The 23,438-nt window shown below is 48.4% G+C and overlaps 1 protein-coding gene across 3 annotated transcripts in view; it reads left to right on the plus strand.

Moving 5' to 3' along the window:
* The window catches only part of tmem268 (transmembrane protein 268), a 55,171-nt gene extending 32,478 nt beyond the window's left edge, over positions 1-22,693 (plus strand). The window contains exons 5-10 of one of the 3 annotated variants that reach the window (XM_078416241.1): positions 4,346-4,453; positions 7,129-7,290; positions 11,870-11,980; positions 15,931-16,020; positions 17,906-18,115; positions 20,685-22,693. In XM_078416241.1, the coding sequence (XP_078272367.1) occupies positions 4,346-4,453; positions 7,129-7,290; positions 11,870-11,980; positions 15,931-16,020; positions 17,906-18,115; positions 20,685-20,855 (852 nt within the window). In that variant the 3' untranslated portion in view covers positions 20,856-22,693. The remainder of the gene's footprint in view (positions 1-4,345; positions 4,454-7,128; positions 7,291-11,869; positions 11,981-15,930; positions 16,021-17,905; positions 18,116-20,684) is intronic. The other 2 variants (XM_078416243.1, XM_078416242.1) reach the window with 2 other exon arrangements.
* Positions 22,694-23,438: the final 745 nt, after the last annotated feature.

A 23,438-nucleotide genomic window follows, 5' to 3' on the forward strand; every position in this document is an offset into this window, starting at 1 on the left:
CCAACCCCTTAATAATCTTATACTTTCGCCTAGATCTCCTCTCATCCTTCTAAATTCCAGTGTATACAAGCCTAGTCGCTCCAGTCTTTCTACATATGATAGTCCCGCCATTCCGGGAATTAACCTTGTAAACTTACGCTGCACGCCCTCAATAGCAAGAATATCCTTCCTCAAATGTGGAGATCAAAACTGCAGAAGGACCTCTTTGCTCCTATACTCAACTCGAGTAGAAGGGGAGGAGCAAGTCGGAACAAACTGGTCCTTCTGCAGTTGTACAGGGCCCTGGTGAGACCACATCTGGAGTATTGTGTGCAGTTTTGGTCTCCTAATTTGAGGAAGGACGTCCTTGCTATTGAGGCAGTGCAGCTTAGGTTTACTAGGTTAAACGTAGGTTCCCGGAATGGCGGGACCATCATATGTTGAAAGACTGGAGCGACTCAGCTTGTATACACTGGAATTTAGAAATATGAGGTGCTGTTTCTCCGATTTCCGGTGGGCCTCACTATGGCACTGGAGGAGGCCCATGAAAGAAAGGTCAGACTGGGAATGGGAGGGGGAGTTGAAGTGCTCGGCCACCGGAAGACCAGTTTGGCCAACGTGGACCGAGCGCAGGTGTTGTGCGATGCGATCGCCGAGCCTGCGTTTGGTTTCGCCGATGTAAATAAGTTGACATCTAGAGCAGCGGATGCAATAGATGAGGTTGGAGGAGGTGCAGGTGACCCTCTGTCTCACCTGGAAAGACTGTTTGGGTCCTTGGATGGAGTTGAGGGGGGAGGTAAAGGGACAGGTGTTACATCTCGTGCGGTTGCAGGGGAAAGTGCCGGGGGATGGAGTGGTTTGGGTAGGAAGGGACGAGTGGACCAGGGAGTTACGGAGGGAACGGTCTCTGCGGAACGCAGAGAGGGGAGGGGATGGGAAGATGTGGCCAGTGGTGGGGTCCCGTTGTAGGTGACGGAAATGTTGGCGGATGATTTGTTGGATCCGCTGGCTGGTGGGGTGGAAGGTGAGAACGAGGGGGATTCTGTCCTTGTTGCGAGTGGGGGGAGGGGGAGCAAGAGCGGAGCTGCGAGATGTAGAAGAGACCCTGGTCAGAGCCTCATCTATAATGGAAGAGGGGAAGCCCCTGCTATCTTGGATCAACACGATCCTACACCTCCTAGGGACAATTTATCATATCATATATCATATCATATATATACAGCCGGAAACAGGCCTTTTCGGCCCACCAAGTCCGTGCCGCCCAGCGATCCCTGTACATTAACACTATCCTACACCCACTAGGGACAATTTTTTTACATTTACCCAGCCAATTAACCTACATACCTGTACGTCTTTGGAGTGTGGGAGGAAACCGAAGATCTCGGAGAAAACCCACGCAGGTCACGGGGAGAACGTACAAACGACGTACATTTATACCAAGTCAATTAACCTACAAACCTGTACGTCTGAAGAAGGAACCTGAGCCCGAAGCCACACCTATCCATGTTTCTCCAGGGATGCTGCCTGATCCGCTGAGTTACTCCAGCACTTTGTGTCTTTCTCTGGTGAACCTACATCTGCAGTTCCTTGTTAATACAGGGCGTCTCGACTGGTCGAATCTGGACAGGGATTTTTCCTGTAACCTCCTGACTCCTCGACTCCCCGACTTTCAGTTCCTGGTTTTGACTTGACTTCAGGGAAGTTGAGATATTTTTTATAGTTCCTGCTTAAATTGCAGAAGTCTTTGGTCTTCTGCGTGACCCATGGTGGGAACAGAGTAACGAAAGGTATTCACCTCTGCAAGAAACTTACAGGCGGGGCTCAGATCCTTGTGTAGGAAGTAGACACAAAATGCTGGAGTAACTCAGCGGGTCAGGCAGCATCTCAGGAGAGAATAGACAATAGACAATAAACAATAGGTGCAGGAGGAGGCCATTCGGCCCTTCGAGCCAGCACCGCCATTCAATGTGATCATGGCTGATCATTCTCAATCAGTACCCCGTTCCTGCCTTCTCCCCATACCCCCTGACTCTGCTATCCTTAAGAGCTCTATCTAGCTCTCTCTTGAATGCATTCAGAGAATTGGCCTCCACTGCCTTCTGAGGCAGAGAATTCCACAGATTCACAACTCTCTGACTGAAACAGTTTTTCCTCATCTCAGTTCTAAATGGCCTACCCCTTATTCTTAAACTGTGGCCCCTTGTTCTGGACTCCCCAAACATTGGGAACATGTTTCCTGCCTCTAACGTGTCCAACCACTTAATAATCTTATACGTTTTGATAAGATCTCCTCTCATCCTTCTAAATTCCAGTGTATACAAGCCTAGTCGCTCCAGTCTTTCAATATATGAAAGTCCCGCCATTCCGGTAATTGACCTAGTGAACCTACGCTGCACGCCCTCAATAGCAAGAATATCCTTCCTCAAATTTGGAGACCAAAACTGCACACAGTACTCCAGATGCGGTCTCACTAGGGCCCTGTACAACTGTAGAAGGACCTCTTTGCTCCCATACTCAACTCCTCTTGTCATGAAGGCCAACATTCCATTGGCTTCGGTGACCCTTCTTCAGACTGATATCAGGGGGGGATGCAGGACATAGATAGAATGTAGTCGGAGACAGTAAGACTAGTGGGAGAACAGGGGAGGGGATGGAGAGAGAAAGCAATGCCTACCTGAAGTTAGAGAAGTCAATGTTCATACCGCTGGGGTGTAAACTACCCAGGCGAAATATGAGGTGCTGTTCCTCCAATTTGCGCTGGGCCTCACTCTGACAATGGAGGAGGCCCAGGACAGAAAGATCAGATTGGGATTGGGAGGGGGATTTGAAGTGCTGAGCCACTGAGATCAAGTAGGTGAACACAATAGACAATAGGTGCAGGAGGAGGCCATTCGACCCTTCGAGCCAGCACCGCCATTCAATGTGATCCTGCCTGATCATTCTCAATCAGTACCCCGTTCCTGCCTTCTCCCCATATCCCCTCACCCAGCTATCCTTAAGAGCTCTATCTAGCTCTCTCTTGAATGCATTCAGAGAATTGGCCTCCACTGTCTCCGTTGACATCAGTCTGAAGAAGGGTCTCGACCCAAAACGTCACCCATTCCTTCTCTCCCAAGGTGCTGCCTGACCCGCTGAGTTACTCCAGCATTTTGTGTTGACCCCAGATCCTTGGGGGCTGTTGCTGTCTGAGCTCTGTGTGTCATCATGACATATTCGATCAGTGGAAGAGTCTATTACCAGAGGGCACTGCCTCCGAATAAAAGGACTGGCCTTTATAATGGAGGGGAGGAGACTGCTGTGGAGACCAAGTCAATAGACAATAGGTGCAGGAGGAGGCCATTTGTCTCTTCGAGCCAGCACCGCCATTCAATGTGATCATGCCTGATCATTCACAATCAGTACCCCGTTCCTGCCCTCTCCCCATACCCCCTGACTCCGCTATCAATAAGAGCTCGATCTAACTCTCTCTTGAAGGCTTCCAGAGAATTGGCCTCCACTGCCTTCTGAGGCCGAGAATTCCACAGAACTGCAACTCTCTGAGTGGAAAAAGTTTTTCCTCATCTCCATTCTAAATGGCCTACCCCTTATTCTTAAACTGTGGTCCCCGGTTCTGGACTCCCCCAACATTGGGAACATGTTTCCTGCCTCTAACATGTCCAACCCCTTAATAATCATGTATACATTGGAATTTAGAAGTATGAGAGGAGACCTTATCGAAACGTATAAGATTATTAAGGGGTTGGACACGTTAGAGGCAGGAAACATGTTCCCAATGTTGGGGGAGTCCAGAACCAGGGGCCACAGTTTAAGAATAAGGGGTAGGCCATTTAGAACTGAGATGAGGAAAAACGTTTTCAGTCAGAGAGTTGTGAATCTGTGGAATTCTCTGCCTCAGAAGGCAGTGGAGGCCAATTCTCCGAATGCATTCAAGAGAGAGCTAGATAGAGCTCTTAAGGATAGCGGAGTCAGGGGGTATGGGGAGAAGGCAGGAACGGGGTACTGATTGAGAATGATCAGCCATTGAATGGCGGTGCTGGCTCGAAGGGCCGAATGGCCTCCTCCTGCACCTATTATCTATAAACCGAAGATTGACACAAAAAGCTGGAGTGACTCAGCAGGTCAGACAGCACGTAGAAGGGTCTCGACCCGAAACGTCACCTGCTCCTTTTATCCACAGGTGCTGCCTGATCCGCTGAGTTTCTCCAGCTTTCTGTGTCTGTCTTGTAAATGTTCAGGGATGCAGCGTGGAAACAGGCCCTCTGGCCCATCGATGGATGATCAAGACCGTACTTGTTAGCAGGAGTCCTAGCCAAGGAAAGGACATCACGGGTGGACTCACTTTGGGCTTTTTTTTCACGCTTCACAGATACCGCCGGAAGATTACAAGCTGCCCATTCAAGCCACGCTGATGAGCTCAGAAGTAAGACGATACATGTACTTCAGTTCCAGCGGCTTCCTGATGCTGCTTACTCCAGTAAGTAGTAGACAATAGACAATAGGTGCAAGAGTAGGCCATTCGGCCCTTCGAGCCAGCACCGCCATTCAATGTGATCATGGCTGATCATTCTCAATCAGTTCCTGCCTTCTCCCCATACCCCCTGACTCTGCTATCCTTAAGAGCTCTATCTAGCTCTCTCTTGAAAGCATCCAGGGATCCTTAAGATATCCGCTATCTAGCTCTCATGTGAATGTATTCAGAGAATTGGCCTCCACTGCCTTCTGAGGCAGTGAATTCCACAGATTCGCAACTCTCTGACTGAGAAAGTTTTTCCTCATCTCAGTTCTAAATGGCCTACCCCTTATTCTTAAACTGTGGCCCCTTGTTCTGGACTCCCCCAACATTGGGAACATGTTTCCTGCCTCTAACGTGTCCAACCCCTTAATAATCTTATACGTTTCGATGAAATCCCCTCTCATCCTTCAAAATTCCAGTGTATACAAGCCTAGTCGCTCCAGTCTTTCAACATACGACAGTCCCGCCATTCCGGGAATTAACCCAGTAAACCTACACTGCACGCCTACGCTATGCTGCAAACCCAGTACTGCCACTTCCTAATTAAGAGAATAGATTTAACTAGATTGCACAGCTGTAGAGTTGCTGACTTTCAGAGCTTGCAGCACCAGAGATGTGGGTTTATTCCCGAGTACGGGTGTTGTCTGTACCGAGTTTGTACGTTCCTCGTGACCGCTTGCGTTTTCTTCAAGATCTTCGGTTTCAAGTCAAGTCACGTTTATTTGTCACACACATATACAAGATGTGCAGTGAAATGAAAGTGTCAATGCCTGCGGATTGTGCTAAACTACAAAACACAATAGCAAAAAAAAAATTTTTTTTTAACACAAAAAATAAATTAATACAGTAAATTAAATTAGTCCCTGGTGATGTGAGAGTTAAGTTCTGACGGCCAGTTGGAAGAAACTCCGTCTCATCCTCTCTGTTTCCACAGCGTGACAGCGGAGGCATTTGCCTGACCGCACACTCTCCAAAGACGTACAGGTTCGTAGGTTAATTGGCTTGGGTTTGTACGTTCGGTGTAAGTGTGTATTGCCCCTCGTGTGTGTGTGTGCGTGGGATAGTGTTAATGTGTGGGGATTGCTGGTCGGCGTGGAGTTGGTGGGCCAAAGCGCTTGTTTCCACGCTGTATTTCTAAACTAAACTAAGATATAATAATAATAATAATACATTTTATTTATATAGCGCTTTTCATATACTCAAAGACGCTTTACAGAGATTTTGAGAACATAGGGAAATTAATAAATAGATAAATAAGTAAATAAATAAATGAACAGAGAAAGGAGACAGTAGGTGAGGTGACCTTCAGTGGTTGAAGGCAGTACTGAACAGGTGAGACTTCAGCGATGTTTTGAATGTGGTGAGTGAGGAGGAGTCTCTGACGGTTTGGGGTAGTGAGTTCCATAGGGTGGGAGCAGCAATGGAGAAAGCCCTGTCCCCCCAGGATCTGAGTTTAGTCCGGATGTGGGGGGATAGGAGATTGGCAGCGGCAGAGCGGAGGGTGCAGGTGGGAGTGTGCCTGTGGAGGAGGTCGGTCAGGTAGGATGGGGTATATCAGGTATATCCAAGATATAGCATGGAATGAGGCCCTTCGGCCGACCGAAACCACACCAACCATCGATCACCCCATCACCAGTTCTCTCCTACACACTCGGGCCAATTCACAGAAGCTATCGGCCTACAAACATGCACATCCTAGGAATGTGGGAGGAAACCGGAGATAACAGACGTGGTCACTGGGAGAACGTACAAACTCTGTACGGACTGCCCTGGTCGTCTGGATTGAACCCGGTTCTCTGGCGCTGTAAGGTGAGCAAATCTACCATTGTAATAGACAATAGGTGCAGGAGCAGGCCATTCGGCCCTTCGAGCCAGCACCGCCATTCAATGAGATCATGGCTGATCATTCACAATCAGTACCCCGTTCCTGCCCTCTCCCCATATACCCTGACTCCGCTATCATTAAGAGCTCTATCTAACTCTCTCTTTTATGACTCTCCGAGTGAAAAAGTTTTTCCTTACCTCTGTTCTAAATGGCCTGCCCCTTATTCTTAAACTATGGCCCCTTGATTCTGGACTCCCCCCAACATTGGGAACATGTTTCCTGCCTCCAGCGTGTCCAATCCCTTAATAATCTTGTATGTTTCGATAAGATTTCACTGGATGTTTCGAAGAGAGAGTTAGATTTAGCTCTTTGGGCTAAAGGAATTGTGGAATATGGGGGGAAAAAGCAGGAATGGGGTACTGATTTTAGATGATCAGACATGATCATGTTGTTCGTTCTCCCCGTGACCCGCGTGGGTTTTCTCCGAGATCTTCGGTTTTCCTCCCACACTCCAAAGACGTACAGGTATGTAGGTTAATTGGCTGGGCAAATGTAAAAATTGACGACTAGTGTGTGTAGGATAGCGTTAATGTGCGGGGATCGCTGGGCGGCGCGGACCCGGTGGGCCGAAGGGCCTGTTTCCGCGATGTATCTCTAAAAAAAAAAAAAGAAAAAAGAATGGTGGTGCTGGCTCGAAGGGCCGAATAGGCCGAAAGGCCTACTCCTGCACCTATTTTTCTGTGTTTTTTGTAAACCAGCATCTGCAATTCCTTCCCACACATTGTTACAATCTCGCCTGTTGCTCACTTAGGTGTTCTACGTGGCCGCCTGGTGTTGCCTCTTCTCCACCTTCCACGTCTACTTGAGCCAGTATCTGAAGAGCTTCTTCTGGGCTTTCTGCCTGTTGGTCACCGTCGTTTCTGTGCTGCTCACCACAGGCCTGCTTCTCCTCCTGCACTGGCACCACAGTAAGGTAGGAACGAGAGACTGCAGTGGCAACGAAGCGTGTACCTTTAGACTTTAGAGATACTGCATGGAAACAGGCCCACCGGATCATAGAAACATAGAAAATAGGTGCTGGAGTAGGCCACTCGGCCCTTCGAGCCTGCACCGCCACCCAATAGGTTCACGGCTGATCATCCAACTCAGTAGCCTGTACCTGCCTTCTCTCCATACCCCCGATCCCTTCAGCCACAAGGGCCACATCTAACTCCCTCTTAAATATAGCCAATGAACTGGCCTCAACTACCTTCTGTGGCAGAGAATTCCACAGACTCACCACTCTCTGTGTGAAGAAATATTTTCTCATCTCGGTCCTAAAAGACTTCCCCTTATCCTTAAGCTGTGACCCCTGGTTCTGGACTTCCCCAACATCGGGAACAATCTTCCCGCATCTAGCCTCTCCAACCCCTTAAGAATTTTATATGTTTCTATAAGATCCCCCCTCAGTCTTCTAAATTCCAGCGAGTACAAGCCTAGTCTATCCAGTCTTCATATGAAAGTCCTGCCATCCCAGGGATCAATCTGGTGAACCTTCTCTGTACTCCCTCTAAGGCTAGAATGTCTTTCCTCAGATTAGGAGACCAAAACTGTACGCAATACTCTAGGTGCGGTCTCACCAAGGCCCTGTACAACTGCAGCAAAACCTCCCTGCTCCTATACTCAAATCCTCTTGCTATGAATGCTAACATACCATTCGCTTTCTTCACTGCCTGCTGCACTTGCTGGATCGGAGCTGACCAGCGATTCGCCCCACTCAAGATGGCCGCCAAACCAGGCTACTTTTCCTTGCACGAAACATGAATCTCTTCTCGTGTATCCATACACTGTAAATGGCTCGATTGTAAACATGTATTTTCTTTCCCCTAACTGGTTAGCACGCAACTAAAGCTTTTCACTGTATCTCGGTACACGCGATAACAAACTAAACTAAAGAATGTCAATAGACAATAGACAATAGGTGCTGGAAGAGGCCATTCTGCCCTTCGAGCCAGCACCGCCATTCAATGCGATCATGGCTGATCACTCTCAATCAGTACCCCGTTCCTGCCTTCTCCCCATACCCCCTCACTCTGCTATCCTTAAGAGCTCTATCCAGCTCTCTCTTGAAAGCATCCAACGAACTGGCCTCCACTGCCTTCTGAGGCAGAGAATTCCACACCTTCACCACTCTCTGACTGAAAAGGTTCTTCCTCATCTCCATTCTAAATGGCCGACCCCTTATTCTTAAACTGTGGCCCTTAGTTCTGGACACCCCCAACATTGGGAACATGTTTCCTGGCTCCACCACAATGGCTCCACCCTTTCAAATCCCCGCTCCAACAACAGCGTCTCTTACTTACACGTTATTCCCTTTATCACGTGTCTGTTCACCGTGGATGGCTCGATTGTAAATTCGTGTATTGCCTTTCCGCTGACTGGTTAGCACGCAGCAAAAGATTTTCACTGTACCTCTGTACACGTGAGAATAAACTAAATTCACTGGCACCATCCTACATACTAGGGACAACTTGCAGAAGCTATCTAGGGCGGCATGGTGGCGCAGCGGTAGAGTTGCTGCCTTACAGCGAATGCATCGCCGGAGACCCAGGTTCGATCCTGACTACGGGCGCTGTCTGTACGGAGTTTGGACGTTCTCCCCGTGACCTGCGTGGGTTTTTCTCCGAGATCGTCGGTTTCCTCCCACACTCCAAAGACGTGCAGGTACGTAGGTTAATTGGCTTGGTAAATGTAAAAAATTGTCCCTAGTGTGTGTAGGATAGTGTTAGTGTGCGGGGTTCGCTGGTCGGCGTGGACCCGGTGGGCCGAAGGGCCTGTTTCCGCGCTGTATCTCTAAACTAAGTACTAGGGACCACTTACAGATTCCAACTAACCTACAAACCGGCACGTCTTTGGAGTTCACTGTGGAGTGTGCAAGGATACCCACACGGTCACGGGGAGAATGTACAAGTTCCGTGCAGACTGGAGCGACGAGGCTTGTACACACTGGAATTTAGAAGGATGAGAGGGGAACTTATCGAAACGTGTAAGATTATTAAGGGGTTGGACACGTTGGAGGCAGGAAACATGTTCCCAATGTTGGGGGAGTCCAGAACAAGGGGCCACAGTTTAAGAATAAGGGGTAGGCCATTTAGAACGGAGGTGAGGAAAAACATTTTCAGTCAGAGTTGTGAATCTGTGGAATTCTCTGCCTCAGAAGGCAGTGGAGGTCAATTCTCTGAATGCATTCAAGAGAGAGCTGGATAGAGCTCTTAAGGATAGCGGAGTCAGGGGGTATGGGGAGAAGGCAGGAACGGGGTACTGATTGAGAATGATCAGCCATGATCACATTGAATGGCGGCGCTGGCTCGAAGGGCCGAATGGCCTACTCCTGCACCTATTGTCTATTGTCACACACCACCCGTAGTCAGGATCGAACCCGGGTCTCTGACTATTCCCCAAATGCGGCCTAATCAACGTCCTATAGAGCTGCATCATGACTTCATGTAAGAGAGAGTTAGATAGAGCTCTGAAAGATAGAGGAGTCAAGGTTCGATCCTGACTACGGGTGCTGCACTGTAAGGAGTTTGTACGTTCTCCCCGTGACCTGCGTGGGTTTTCTCCGAGATCTTCGGTTTCCTCCCACACTCCAAAGACGTACAGGCTTAATTGGCTGGGTAAATGTAAAAATTGTCCCTAGTGGGTGTAGGATAGTGTTAGTGTACGGGGATCGCTGGGCGGCGCAGACTTGATGGGCCGAAAAGGCCTGTTTCCGCTCTGTATATATATGATATGATATGATAAGGGATATTTTTTTTTTAGATTTTAGATTTAGAGATGCAGCATGGAAACAGGCCCTTCGGCCCACCATGTCCGCGCCGCCCAGCAATCCCCGCACATTAACGTTATCCCACACACACGAGGGACAATTTTTACATTTAATTAACCCAGCCAATTAACCTACAAACCTGCACGTCTTTGGAGTGTGTGGGAGGAAACCGAAGATCTCGGTGACAACCCACGCCGGTCACGGGGAGAACGCACAAACTCCGTACAGACGGCACCCGTAGTCGGGATCGAACCCGAGTCTCCGGAGAATATGTGGAGAAGGCAGTCGTACTGAATGTGGATGATCGGCCGTGATCACAGTGAATGAGAGGGGATTTTATAGAAACATATAACATTTTTAGGGGATTGGACAGGCTGGATGCGGGAAAAATGTTCCTGATGTTGGGGGAATACAGAACCAGGGGTCACAGTGTAAGAATAAGGGGTAGACCATTTAGGACTGAGATGAGGAAAAACTTTTTCAGCCAGAGTTGTGAATCTGTTGAATTCTGTGCCACAGAAGGCAGCGGAGGCCAATTCACTGGATGTTTTCAAGAGAGAGTTAGATAGAGTTCTTCGGGCTAACGGAATCAAGGGTTATGGGGGAAAAAGCAGGAACGGGGTACTGATTCTGGATGATCAGCCATGATCATATTGAATGGCGGTGCTGGCTCGAAGGGCTGAATGGCCTGCTCCTGCACCGATTTTCTATGTTTCTATGTTTCTATGAATGGTGGTGCTGGTTTGAAGGTCCCAATGGCCTACTCCTGCACCTATTGTCTATTGTCTAAGATTCTTGTATATTGATCTCCAATATGAACTGCCCGGTGAAGTCTAAGATCTGAAATCATCATCATTGGTCCAAAAACGCTCACCAAATCCACCCAAAACTTCATCCTCAACATTGATGGTCTCCCAGTATCCACCTCACCTCACATCCGGAATCTTGGAATCATCCTTGATCAAACCCTCTCCTTCGACAAACACATCAAACACATCACAAAGACAGCCTTCTTCCACCTCAAAAACATTGCCCGTCTCCGTCCATCCCTCTCCTCCACAGCTGCAGAAACCCTCATCCACGCCTTCATCACCTCCCGTCTGGACTACTGCAACAGCCTCCTCTATGGCGCACCCTCAAAAATCATCAATAAACTTCAATACATTCAAAACTCCGCTGCCCGTCTACTCACCCACTCCCCGATCCGTGACCATATCACCCCCGTCCTTTATAAACTCCACTGGCTCCCCATCCCCCAGAGAATCCAGTACAAAATCCTCCTCATAACCTACAAAGCCCTCCATAACCTGGCCCCATCCTTCCTGACCGACCTCCTCCACAGGCACACTGCCACCTGCACCCTCCGCTCTGCCGCTGCCAATCTCCTATCCCCCCACATCCGGACTAAACTCAGATCCTGGGGGGACAGGGCTTTCTCCATCGCTGCTCCCACCCTATGGAACTCACTACCCCAAACCGTCAGAGACTCCCCCACACTCACCACATTCAAAACATCACTGAAGTCTCACCTGTTCAGCACTGCCTTCAACCACTGAAGGTCACCTCACCTTCTGTCTCCTTTCTCTGTTCGTTTATTTATTTACTTATTTATCTATTTATTCATTTCCCTATGTTCTCAAAATCTCTGTAAAGCGTCTTTGAGTATATGAAAAGCGCTATATAAATAAAATGTATTATTATTATTATTATTATTATTAAAATCTAACTGTTATCTATTTTAAAGATTAGCGTGAACACGGATTTGCGTCTCATGTCGACCAACGAGAGCCTCCTGAAACACAACGTCCTAGTTGGAGCAATGGATGTGACAAAATATTGCACAAGTGTGCTGCATGTATCCTTTCCAAAACGGCAAAATAATCTCTGAGGATTTAAGAGGCCAAAGATGTCACATGTCCAAGCAAAGGAACAATGAAATTCTTACCAGCTGCAGCTTAACAGAGCCACTAATGCAATAACACAAATATATACTAATCAATAATCCAATCAATTAATAATCGGTAACAATAGGTAACCACATCAGTGCAAGACTAGAAACATAGAAAATAGGTGAAAGGCTGGAGCGATTGGGCTTGTATACACTGGAATTTAGAAGGATGAGGGGGGATCTTATTGAAACATATAAGATAATTAGGGGATTGGACACATTAGAGGCAGGAAACATGTTCCCAATGTTGGGGGAGTCCAGAACACGGGGCCACAGTTTAAGAATAAGGGGTAGGCCATTTAGAACGGAGATGTGGAAGAACTTTTTCAGTCGGAGAGTGGTGAAGGTGTGGAATTCTCTGCCTCAGAAGGCAGTGGAGGCCAGTTCGTTGGATGCTTTCAAGAGAGAGCTGGATAGAGCTCTTAAGGATAGCGGAGTGAGGGGGTATGGGGAGAAGGCAGGAACGGGGTACTGATTGAGAGTGATCAGCCATGATCGCATTGAATGGCGGTGCTGGCTCACAGGGCTGAATGGCCTACTCCTGCACCTATTGTCTATTGTCTATTGTGCAGGAGTAGTCCATTCGGCCCTTCGAGCCTGCACTGCCATTCAATATGATCATGGCTGATCATCCAACTCAGTATCCCGTACCTGCCTTCTCTCCATACCGCCTGATCCCTTTAGCCACAAGGGCCACATCTAACTCCCTCTTAAATATAGCCAATGAACTGGCCTCAACTACCTTCTGTGGCAGAGAATTCCACAGATTCGCTACTCTCTGTGAGAAGAAAAAAAACGTTCTCATCTCGGTCCTAAAAGACTTCCCCCTTATCCTCAAACTGTGACCCCTTCCCCCTTTAGCCCGTATCGCAAACAAAGTCCATAAAAAACTGTCCATGGGCGACACGTTGGCGCAGCGGTAGAGTTGCTGCCTCACAGCGCCAGAGACCCGGGTTGCATCCCGATTACGGGTGCTGTCTGAACGGAGTTTGCACGTTCTCCCCGTGACCGGGTGGGTTTTCTCCGAAGTCTTCTTTTGCCTCCCGCGCTCCAAATACGTACAGGTTTGTAGGTTGTCAGGATAGAACTGCGGGTGCTCGTTTAAAACGAAGGTAGGCACAAAATGCCGGAGTAACTCAGCAGGACAGGCATCATCTCTGGAGAGAAGGAATGGGGTCGAGACTGTAGAAGGGTCTCGACCTGAAGCGTCACCCATTCCTTCTCTCCAGAGATGCTGCCTGTCCTGCTGAGTTACTCCAGCATTTTGTGTCTACCTCAGGTTTGTAGGTTAGTTGGCTTGGGTTTGTGTAGTTGGTATAAGTGTAAATTGTCCCTAGTGTGTGTAAGGCTTGTGTTAATAAATGTGTACATTGGTCGACATGGACTCAGTCGCCCAGTCAATGAAAGGAAGCATGCAGGTACAGCAGGCAGTGACGAAAGCCAATGGAATGTTGGCCTTCATAACAAGAGGAGTTGAGTAGAGGAGCAAAGAGGCCCTTCTGCAGTTGTACAGGGCCCTAGTGAGACTGCACCTGGAGTACTGTGTGCAGTTTTGGTCTCCAAATTTGAGGAAGGATATTCTTGCTATTGAGGGCATGCAGCGTAGGTTTACTAGGTTAATTCCCGGAATGGCGGGACTGTCATATGTTGAAAGACTGGAGCGACTAGGCTTGTATACACTGGAATTTAGAAGGATGAGAGGAGATCTTATCGAAACGTACAAGATTATTAAGGGGTTGGACACGTTAGAGGCAGGAAACATGTTCCCAATGTTGGGGGAGTCCAGGACAAGGGGCCACAGTTTAAGAATAAGAGGTAGGCCATTTAGAACTGAGATGAGGAAAAACTTTTTCAGTCAGAGAGTTGTGAATCTGTGGAATTCTCTGCCTCAGAAGGGAGTGGAGGCCAATTCTCTGAATGCATTCAAGAGAGAGCTAGATAGAGCTCTTAAGGATAGCGGAGTCAGGGGGTATGGGGAGAAGGCAGGAACGGGGTACTGATTGAGAATGATCAGCCTTGATCACATTGAATGGCGGTGCTGGCTCGAAGGGCCGAATGGCCTCCTCCTGCACCTATTGTCTATTGTCTATTGTCCAAACTAAACTCAGATCATAGTTGCTGTGATTGTTGGCAGTGTTCAAGACTCTGATGGGAAGAAGCAGGTCTTGAACCTGGTGGTCACGGTTTTTGGGCTCCCGGACCTCCTTCCCAGTAGACCCTCACTCACGGAGTTTGTATCTTCTCCCCGTGACCTGCGTGAGTTTTCTCCGGGAAGCTCTGGTGTCTTCCCACGCACCAAAAGACACACAGCTTTGTAGGTTAATTGGCTTGGTATCGTTGTAAAATTGTCCCGAGTGTGTCTAGAATAGGTTCAATATGCGGGGATCGCTGGTCGGCGAAACAAATGAATTTCACTGCATCTGGGTGCAGTTGACTATTAATCGACAATAGGTGCAGGAGTAGGCCATTCGGCCCTTCGAGCCAGCACTGCCATTCAATGTGATCATGGCTGATCATTCTAATAATAATAATAATAATGTATTTTATTTATATAGCGCTTTTCATATACTCAAAGACGCTTTACAGAGATTTAGAGAACATAGGGAAATGAATAAATAGATAAATAAGTAAATAAATAAACGAACAGAGAAGGGAGACAGAAGGTGAGGTGACCTTCAGTGGTTGAAGGCAGTACTGAACAGGTGAGACTTCAGCGATGTTTTGAATGTGGTGAGTGTGGAGGAGTCTAACGTTTTGGGGTAGTGAGTTCCATAGGGTGGGAGCAGCGATGGAGAAAGCCCTGTCCCCCCAGGATCTGAGTTTGGTCCGGATGTGGGGGGATAGGAGATTGGCAGCAGCAGAGCGGAGGGTGCAGGTGGGAGTGTGCCTGTGGAGGAGGTCGGTCAGGTAGGATGGGGCCAGGTTATGGAGGGCTTTGTAGGTTATGAGAATTTGTAGATTCTCATCAACAATAAAGTGTTGTGATCAAGACGTACTCCAAAGACGTACAGGTTTGTGGGTTAATTAACTGGGTAAAATGTAAAAAAATTGTCCCATAAGTGTGTGTAGGATAATGTTAATGTGTGGGGATCGCTGGGCGGTGCGGACTCGGTGGGCCGAAGGGCCTGTTTCTGCGCTGTATCTCTAAATCTAAATCTAAAAAAATCATCAACAGTAGAGTATTGTCATCACTGCCTTCCAGCGAATGCAGCACCAGAAACCCGGGTTCGATCCCGACTACGGGTGCTGTCTGTACGGAGTTTGTACGTTCTCCACGTTGGTTTTCTCCGACATCTTAGGTTTCCTCCCACACTCCAAAGACGTACGGGTTTGTAGGTTAATTGGCTTGGTATAAATGTAAAATTGTCCCTAGTGGGTGTAGGATGGTGTTAATGTGCGGGGATCGCTGGTTGGCGCGGACCCGATGGGCCGAAGGGCCTGTTTCCGCACTGTATCTCTAAACCAATCATCTCCATAAACTGTAAGAAAAAAAACTGCAGATGCTGGTACAAATCGAGGGTATTTATTTCACAAAATGCTGGAGTAACTCAGCAGGTCAGGCAGCATCTCAGGAGAGAAGGAATGGGTGACGTTTCGGGTCGAGGCCCTTCTTCGGACTGATGTCAGGGGGCGGGACAAAGGAAGGATATAGGTGGAGACAGGAAGATAGAGGGAGAACTGGGAAGGGGGAGGGGAAGAGAGGGACAGAGGAACTGTCTAAAGTTGGAGAAGTCAATGTTCATACCGCTGGGCTGCAAGCTGCCCAAGCGAAATATGAGGTGAAATATGAAATATTCTCCATAAACTAATCATCTCACTAGGCCACCACTGGAGATTGTTCCTTGACCAACACCCAGCTCTGTTTTGTTTATTTCAACATTCGGGGATGTGAGAGGAGACTGGCTTCTCTGCTGGAAGCAAGACGTCACCAAGGCTCTGGGCTCCAGGTAGCTTTTGCATCCATTGCCTGCTCGTGAATCTAGGTCGTGGAATCACGGACTTGTGCGGCGCCGAAACTATACACTGGAATTTAGAAGGATGAGAGGGGATCTTATCGAAACGCATAAGATTATTAAGGGGTTGGACACGTTAGAGGCAGGAAACATGTTCCCAATGTTGGGGGGAGTCCAGAACCAGGGGCCACACAGTTTAAGAATAAGGGGAAGGCCGTTTAGAACGGAGATGAGGAAAAACTTTTTCAGTCAGAGAGTTGTGAATCTGTGGAATTCTCTGCCTCAGAAGGCAGCGGAGGCCTGTTCCCTGAATGCATTCAAGGGAGAGCGAGATAGAGCTCTTAAGGATAGCGGAGTCAGGGGTTACGGGGAGAAGGCAGGAACGGGGTATTGATTGAGAATTATCAGCCGTGATCACATTGAATGGCGGTGCTGGCTCGAAGGGCCGAATGGCCTACTCCTGCACCTATTGTCTATTATCTCTTCAGTCCAACGCACACATGCCGACCAATTTACCCCACTTCGAAGCTCATCCCAATTGCCCACATTTGCCCCCCCCCTTTTCCAACACAACAGCAGACCATTTTAACACACCAAAGTGGAGCAGTGGTAGAAACATAGAAAATAGGTGCAGAAGGAGGCCATTTGGCCCTTCAAGCCAGCACCGCCATTCATTGTGTTCAAGGCTGATCATCTGCAGTCAGTAACCTGTGTCTGCCTTCTCCCCACTTCCCTTGATTCCACTAGTCCCTAGAGTTCTTTCTAACTCTATTTTAAATCCATCCAGCGAATTGGCCTCCGCTCCTCTGTGGCAGAGAATTCCACGAATTCACAACTCTCTGGGTGAAAAAGTTTCTTCTCACTTCAGTTTTAAACGGCCTCCCCTTTATTCTTGGACTGTGTGTGGCCCCTGGTTCCGGTCGAGTTGCTGCCTCACAGCTCCGAAGGCCCAGGTTCAAAATCCTGACCTTCGGTGCGGTCTGTAAGACGTTTGTACGTTCTCCCTGTGACCGCGTGGGTTTTCTCCGGGTGCTCCGGTTTCCTCCCACACTCCAAAAACATGCACGTCTGCAGCTCAGACACAAAGTGCTGGCCCAACTCGGCGGGTTTGTAGGTTACTATGTAGGAAGGAACGGCAGATGTGTGGGCAGGGAAGGCAGACGGGCGGGGAGGGACGGCAGGAACTGTCAGAAGAAGACGCATAGACACAAAAAACTGGAGTAACTTAGCAGGACAGACAGCATCTCTGGAGAGAAGGAACGGGTGACGTTTTGGGTCGAGACCCTTCTTCAAACCCTGGAACTGCAGATGTTGGTTTACATGTAGTGTAAGAAGATAACTGCAGATGCCGGTACAAATCGAAGGTATTTATTCACAAAGTGCCGGAGTAACTCAGCAGGTCGGGCAGCATCTCGGGAGAGAAGGAATGGGTGACGTTTCGGGTCGAGACCCTTCTTCAGACTGATGTCGGGGGGACAAAGGAAGGATATAGGTGGAGACGGGAGGATGGAGGGAGATCTGGGAAGGAGGAGGGGAAGGGAGGGACAGAGGAACTATCTAAAGTTGGAGAAGTCAATGTTCATACCGCTGGGTTGCAAGCTGCCCAGGCGAAATATGAGGTGCTGTTCCTCCAATTTGCGCTGGGCCTCACTATGGCACTGGAGGAGGCCCATGACAGAAAGGTCAGACTGGGAGTGGGAGGGGGAGTTGAAGTTCTCGTCCACCGGGAGATCAGATTGGTTGGTTTCTAAGTTATTTGTCCCTTGCGTGCAGGATAGAACTAATGCACAGGCCGATTGTTGGTCAGTGTGGGCCGAAGGGCCTGTTGCCACGCTGAATCTGTAAATTAAACGAACCAGTTTGTGTTTCCAACCCACAGTCCCTTCTGCGTCAGAAGCTGGGCCATCTCTGCATCGTCGTTGAGACGACCCAAGTCAGTCGTCTGAATGAAGTGGGCGCAGAGTCTGAAGAGTCTGAAGAGTCTCCACTGTTACCAGAGAACGACGATGACGCTACGAGTCATGGCGGTCGGCAACCAAAGCATGTCTTTCATACCCTGACCCGCTTGGTGCCCGAGGGCACATCTGAGGTAATGTATCTCTCTTAGACAGTAGACAACAGACAATAGGTGCAGGAGGAGGCCATTCGGCCCCTCGACCCTTCGAGCCAGCACCGCCATTCAATGTGATCATGGCTGATCATTCTCAATCAGTACCCCGTTCCTGCCTTCACCCCATACCCCCTGACTCCGCTATCCTTAAGAGCTCTCTCTTGAATGCATTCAGCAAATTGGCCTCCACTGCCTTCTGTGGCAGAGAATTCCACAGATTCACCACTCTCTGACTGAAAAAGTTTTTCCTCATCTCAGTTCTAAATGGCCTACCCCTTATTCTTAAACTTTGGCCCCTTGTTCTGGACTCCCCCAACATTGGGAACATGTTTCCTGCCTCTAACGTGTCCAACCCCTTTATAATCTTATACGTTTCGATAAGATCTCCTCTCATCCTTCTAAATTCCAGTGTATACAAGCCTAGTCGCTCCAGTCTTTCAACATATGACAGTCCCGCCATTCCGGGAATTAACCTAGTAAACCTACGCTGCACGCCCTCCATAGCAAGAATATCCTTCCTCAAATTTGGAGACCAAAACTGCACACAGTACTCCAGGTGCGGTCTCACTAGGGCCCTGTACAACTGCAGAAGGACCTCTGCCATCAACCTCATTGGGGACCCTCGGACTATCCAAAAGTGCCTCAAATACCTCAACCACTTGGTGTCTGCCTCCACCATCACCTCGGGAGAACATGGGTTCTCTTTGGGACCCTTCTTCAGATTCCTAACCATGTTCTCCAAAAAAAGCCCGAAGAAGAGTCCCGCAGAGAAAAGTCACCTGTCCATGTTCTCCAGAGTCTGAGGAAAAGTCCTGACCCAAAATGTTATCTGTCCACGTTCTCCCGAGGTGCTGCCTGAGCTGCTGAGCTACTCCAGCTCTCTGCCCTTCTTTCGTAAACCAGCATCTTACAGTTACACAGAATGCTGGTGTAACTCAGCGGGACAGGCAGCATCTCTGGAGAGAAGGTGTGGGTGACATTTTGGGTCGAGACTGATCTTCAAAATGGTCTCAACCCGAAACTTCACCCATTCCTTCTCTCCAGAGATGCTGCCTGTTCCCGCTGAGTTACTCCAACATTTTGTGTCTATCTCCAATTTAAACCAGCATCTGCAATTCTTTCCTAAGCATCTTACAGTTAGACAATAGACAATCGGTGCAGGAGGAGGCCATTCGGCCCTTCGAGACAGCACCGCCGTTCAATGTGATCATGGCTGATCATTCTCAATCAGTACCCCGTTCCTGCCTTCTCCCCATACCCCCTGACTCCGCTATCCTTAAGAGCTCTATCTAGCTCTCTTTTGAATGCATTCAGAGAATTGGCCTCCACTGCCTTCTGATGCAGAGAATTCCACAGATTCACAACTCTCTGACTGAAAAAGCTTTTCCTCATCTCAGTTCTAAATGGCCTACCCTTTATTCTTGAACTGTGGCCCCTTGTTCTGGACTCCCCCAACATTGGGAACATGTTTCCTGCCTCTAATGTGTCCAACCCCTTTATAATCTTATTCGTTTCGATAAGATCTCCTCTCATCCTTCTAAATTCCAGTGTATACAAGCCTAGTCGCTCCAGTCTTTCAACATATGATAGTCCCGCCATTCCGGGAATTAACCTAGTAAACCTACGCTGCACGCCCTCAATCGCAAGAATATCCTTCCGCAAATTTGGAGACCAAAACTGTACACAGTACTCCAGGTGCGGTCTCACTAGGGCCCTGTACAACTGTAGAAGGACCTCTTTGCTCCTATACTCAACTCCCCTTGTTATGAAGGCCAACATTCCATTGGCTTTCTTCACTGCCTGCTGTACCTGCATGCTTCCTTTCAGTGACTGATGCACTAGGACACCCAGTGAAAAGCTTTTTGTTACAGTTTAGTTTATTGTCACTTGTACCGAGGTGCAGTGGAAAGCTTTTTGTTGCGTGCAGTCCAGTCAACAGAAAGACAATACATGATTACAATCGAGCCATCTGCAGTGTATAGATACATGAAAAGGGAATAACGTTTAGTGCAAGGTAAAGCCTGCAAAGGGTGGCACGGTGGCGCAGCGGTAGAGTTGCTGCCTTACAGCGAATGCAGCGCCGGAGACTCGGGTTCGATCCTGACTACGGGCGCCGTCTGTACGGAGTTTGTACGTTCTCCCCGTGACCTGCGTGGGTTTTCTCCGAGATCTTCAGTTTCCTCCCACACTCCAAAGACGTGCAGGTTTGTCGGTTAATTGGCTGGGCAAATGTAAAAATTGTCCCTAGTGGGTGTAGGATAGTGTTAGTGTGTGCGGGGATCGCTGGGCGGCGCGGACTCGGTGGGCCAAAGGGCCAGTTTCTGCGCCGTATCGCTAAATCTAAGTCTATAAATCTAAAAAGGATAGTCCGAGGGTCACCAATGAGGTAGATGGTAGTTTCGGACTGATCTCTGATTGTGGTTCTTGCAATCCCTGCGGTTCTCTTGTTTTGTAAGAAATACTTTGTAAGATCCTGAGAACGGCACTGATATTTTGATGTCTTATCTCACTTTCACTTTTATCAAAAATCTTTTTGTTGCTGTTGCAGGAAATGGCATATCAACTGCTGGTCATCTACAGCGGATATTATGTGAAGCTACTTACAATGAACCAGCTTCCCCACACCAGGGCTTCCATTCACACCGACCACGCACAAGTCCCTTGCCTTTGCCAGTACATAGAGACCTCAATACTGAAGCTATCGAGCTGTGAGTCATAGCCATAGACTGTGAGCTTTGGACGGACGCCTCATCACCTCCGAAACGTTATTGGACTTTTGAGCCACGAGTGGTTTAAACACTGCGATCGCGTTGGATGAATGCAATAGTTTGCAAAACCTGCAAGGACGTCTGTGGAAAAGATGTGTCGATCAGCTGCCCTTGAGCTCACTTTACGATCTCAACAAGAAACTTGGCTGGAGTTCAGTCCGTCCTTGCGCATTGGCCCTGTTTATCCAAAGCGGTCAGACGTTCCACTTACGTTGGAACACTTGGAAATTCGGGTTCCCAGCTCTCTCTCCCTCTCGCCCACCTTCCACCTTTTTCTTTCCCCACCAGCATCTGCAGTTCTTCGTTTTTACATTTCATCTGCTCCATTGCGAAATCTCCTCAAGGTGAGTCGACTTTGACAAAGACCTCTTCCTCTCTCCAACAGGAGTTCAGTCCCGACCCGAAACGTCACCCATCCTTTTTCTCCAGAGATGCTGCCTGACCCGCTGAGTTACTCCAAAACTATCAACCTCCATCTCCAGTCCTTTGTTCCCACATCTATTTGCATCTATCATTCTAAATGATAGCACAGGCTAGGTCTAATACTATTTATCCATGCTGTCTGCTTGTATAACTCAAGGGCCGAATGGCCTCCTCCTGCACCTAATTTCTATGTTTCTATGAACCAGTGCTTTGTACTGGTCCACCATTGGTGTGAAACATAGAAACATAGAAAATAGGTGCAGGAGTAGGCCATTCGGCCCTTCGAGCCTGCACCGCCATTCAATATGATCATGGCTGATCATTCCAACTCAGTATCCTGTACCTGCCTTCTCTCCATACCCCCTGATCCCTTTAGCCACAAGGGCCGCATCTAACTCCCTCTTAAATATAGCCAATGAACTGGCCTCAACTACCTTCTGTGGCAGAGAATTCCACAGATTCACCACTCTCTGTGTGAAAAAAAACGTTCTCATCTCAGTCCTAAAAGACTTCCCCCTTAAACTGTGACCCCCTTGTTCTGGACTTCCCCATCATCGGGAACAATCTTCCTGCATCTAGCCTGTCCAACCCCTTCAGAATTTTGTAAGTTTCTATAAGATCCCCCCTCAATCTTCTAAATTCCAGCGAGTACAAGCCGAGTCTATCCAGTCTTTCTTCATATGAAAGTCCTGCCATCCCAGGAATCAATCTGGTGAACCTTCTCTGTACTCCCTCTAAAGCAAGAATGTCTTTCCTCAGATTAGGAGACCAAAACTGTACGCAATACCCCAGGTGCGGTCTCACCAATGCCCTGTACAACTGCAGCAGAACCTCCCCTGCTCCTGTACACAAATCCCCTCGCTATGAATGCCAACATACCATTCGCTTTCTTCACTGCATGATGCACCTGCATGCCTACTTTCAGTGAAGTCTTGTCCTATTGAGTCTGGATAGATCCATCTGGGAACATTTTAGTTTAGAGATACAGCTTGGAAACAGGCTCAAATTTGGAGACCAAAACTGCACACAGTACTCGCGGAAACAGGCCCTTCAGCCCACCGAATCCGCGCCGACCAGCGATCCCCGCACATTAACACTATCCTACACACACTGGGGACAATTTTACATTTATACCAAGCCAATTAACCTGCAATAGACAATAGGTGCAGCAGTAGGCCATTCAGCCCTTCGAGCCAGCACCGCCATTCAATGTGATCATGGCTGATCACTCTCAATCAGTACCCCGTTCCTGCCTTCTCCCCGTACCCCCTCACTCCGCTATCCTTAAGAGCTCTATCCAGCTCTCTCTTGAAAGCATCCAACGAACTGGCCTCCACTGCCTTCTGAGGCAGAGAATTCCACACCTTCACCACTCTCTGACTGAAAAAGTTCTTCCTCATCTCCGTTCTAAATGGCCTACCCCTTATTCTTAAACTGTGGCCCCTTGTTCTGGACTCCCCCAACATTGGGAACATGTTTCCTGCCTCTAATGTGTCCAATCCCCTAATTATCTTATATGTTTCAATAAGATCCCCCCTCATCCTTCTAAATTCCAGTGTATACAAGCCTAATTGCTCCAGCCTTTCAACATACGACAGTCCCGCCATTCCGGGTCGAGACCCATCTTCAGACTGCTGGTGTAATTTCAGAATGCAGGTCTCGCCCCGAAACGTCACCCGTTCCTTCTCTCCGTAGATGCTGCCTGACCTGCTGAGTTGCTCCAGCTTTTTTGTGTCCATCTTCGGTGTACTTTTAACTGTTTATTTAATGGCAACTCAGTGGACAATTTTGTAGATGGACTGCGGGTTGCAACATTTCAGGAGAGTTAGTGTGTTTCTTGCAATGTATAGACAATAGGTGCAGGAGGCCATTCGGCTGATCATTCTCAATCAGTACCCCGTTCCTGCCTTCTCCCCATACCCCCTGACTCCGCTATCCTTAAGAGCTCTATCTAGCTCTCTCTTGAATACATTCAGAGAATTGGCCTCCACTTCCTTCTGAGGCAGAGAATTCCACAGATTCACAACTGAAAACGTTTTTCCTCATCTCAGTTCTAAATGGCTTACCCCTTATTCTTAAACTGTGGCCCCTTGTTCTGGACTCCCCCAACA

The sequence above is a fragment of the Rhinoraja longicauda genome, chromosome 19 (genome assembly GCF_053455715.1).
Source record: "Rhinoraja longicauda isolate Sanriku21f chromosome 19, sRhiLon1.1, whole genome shotgun sequence".
Lineage (NCBI taxonomy): Eukaryota > Metazoa > Chordata > Chondrichthyes > Rajiformes > Arhynchobatidae > Rhinoraja > Rhinoraja longicauda.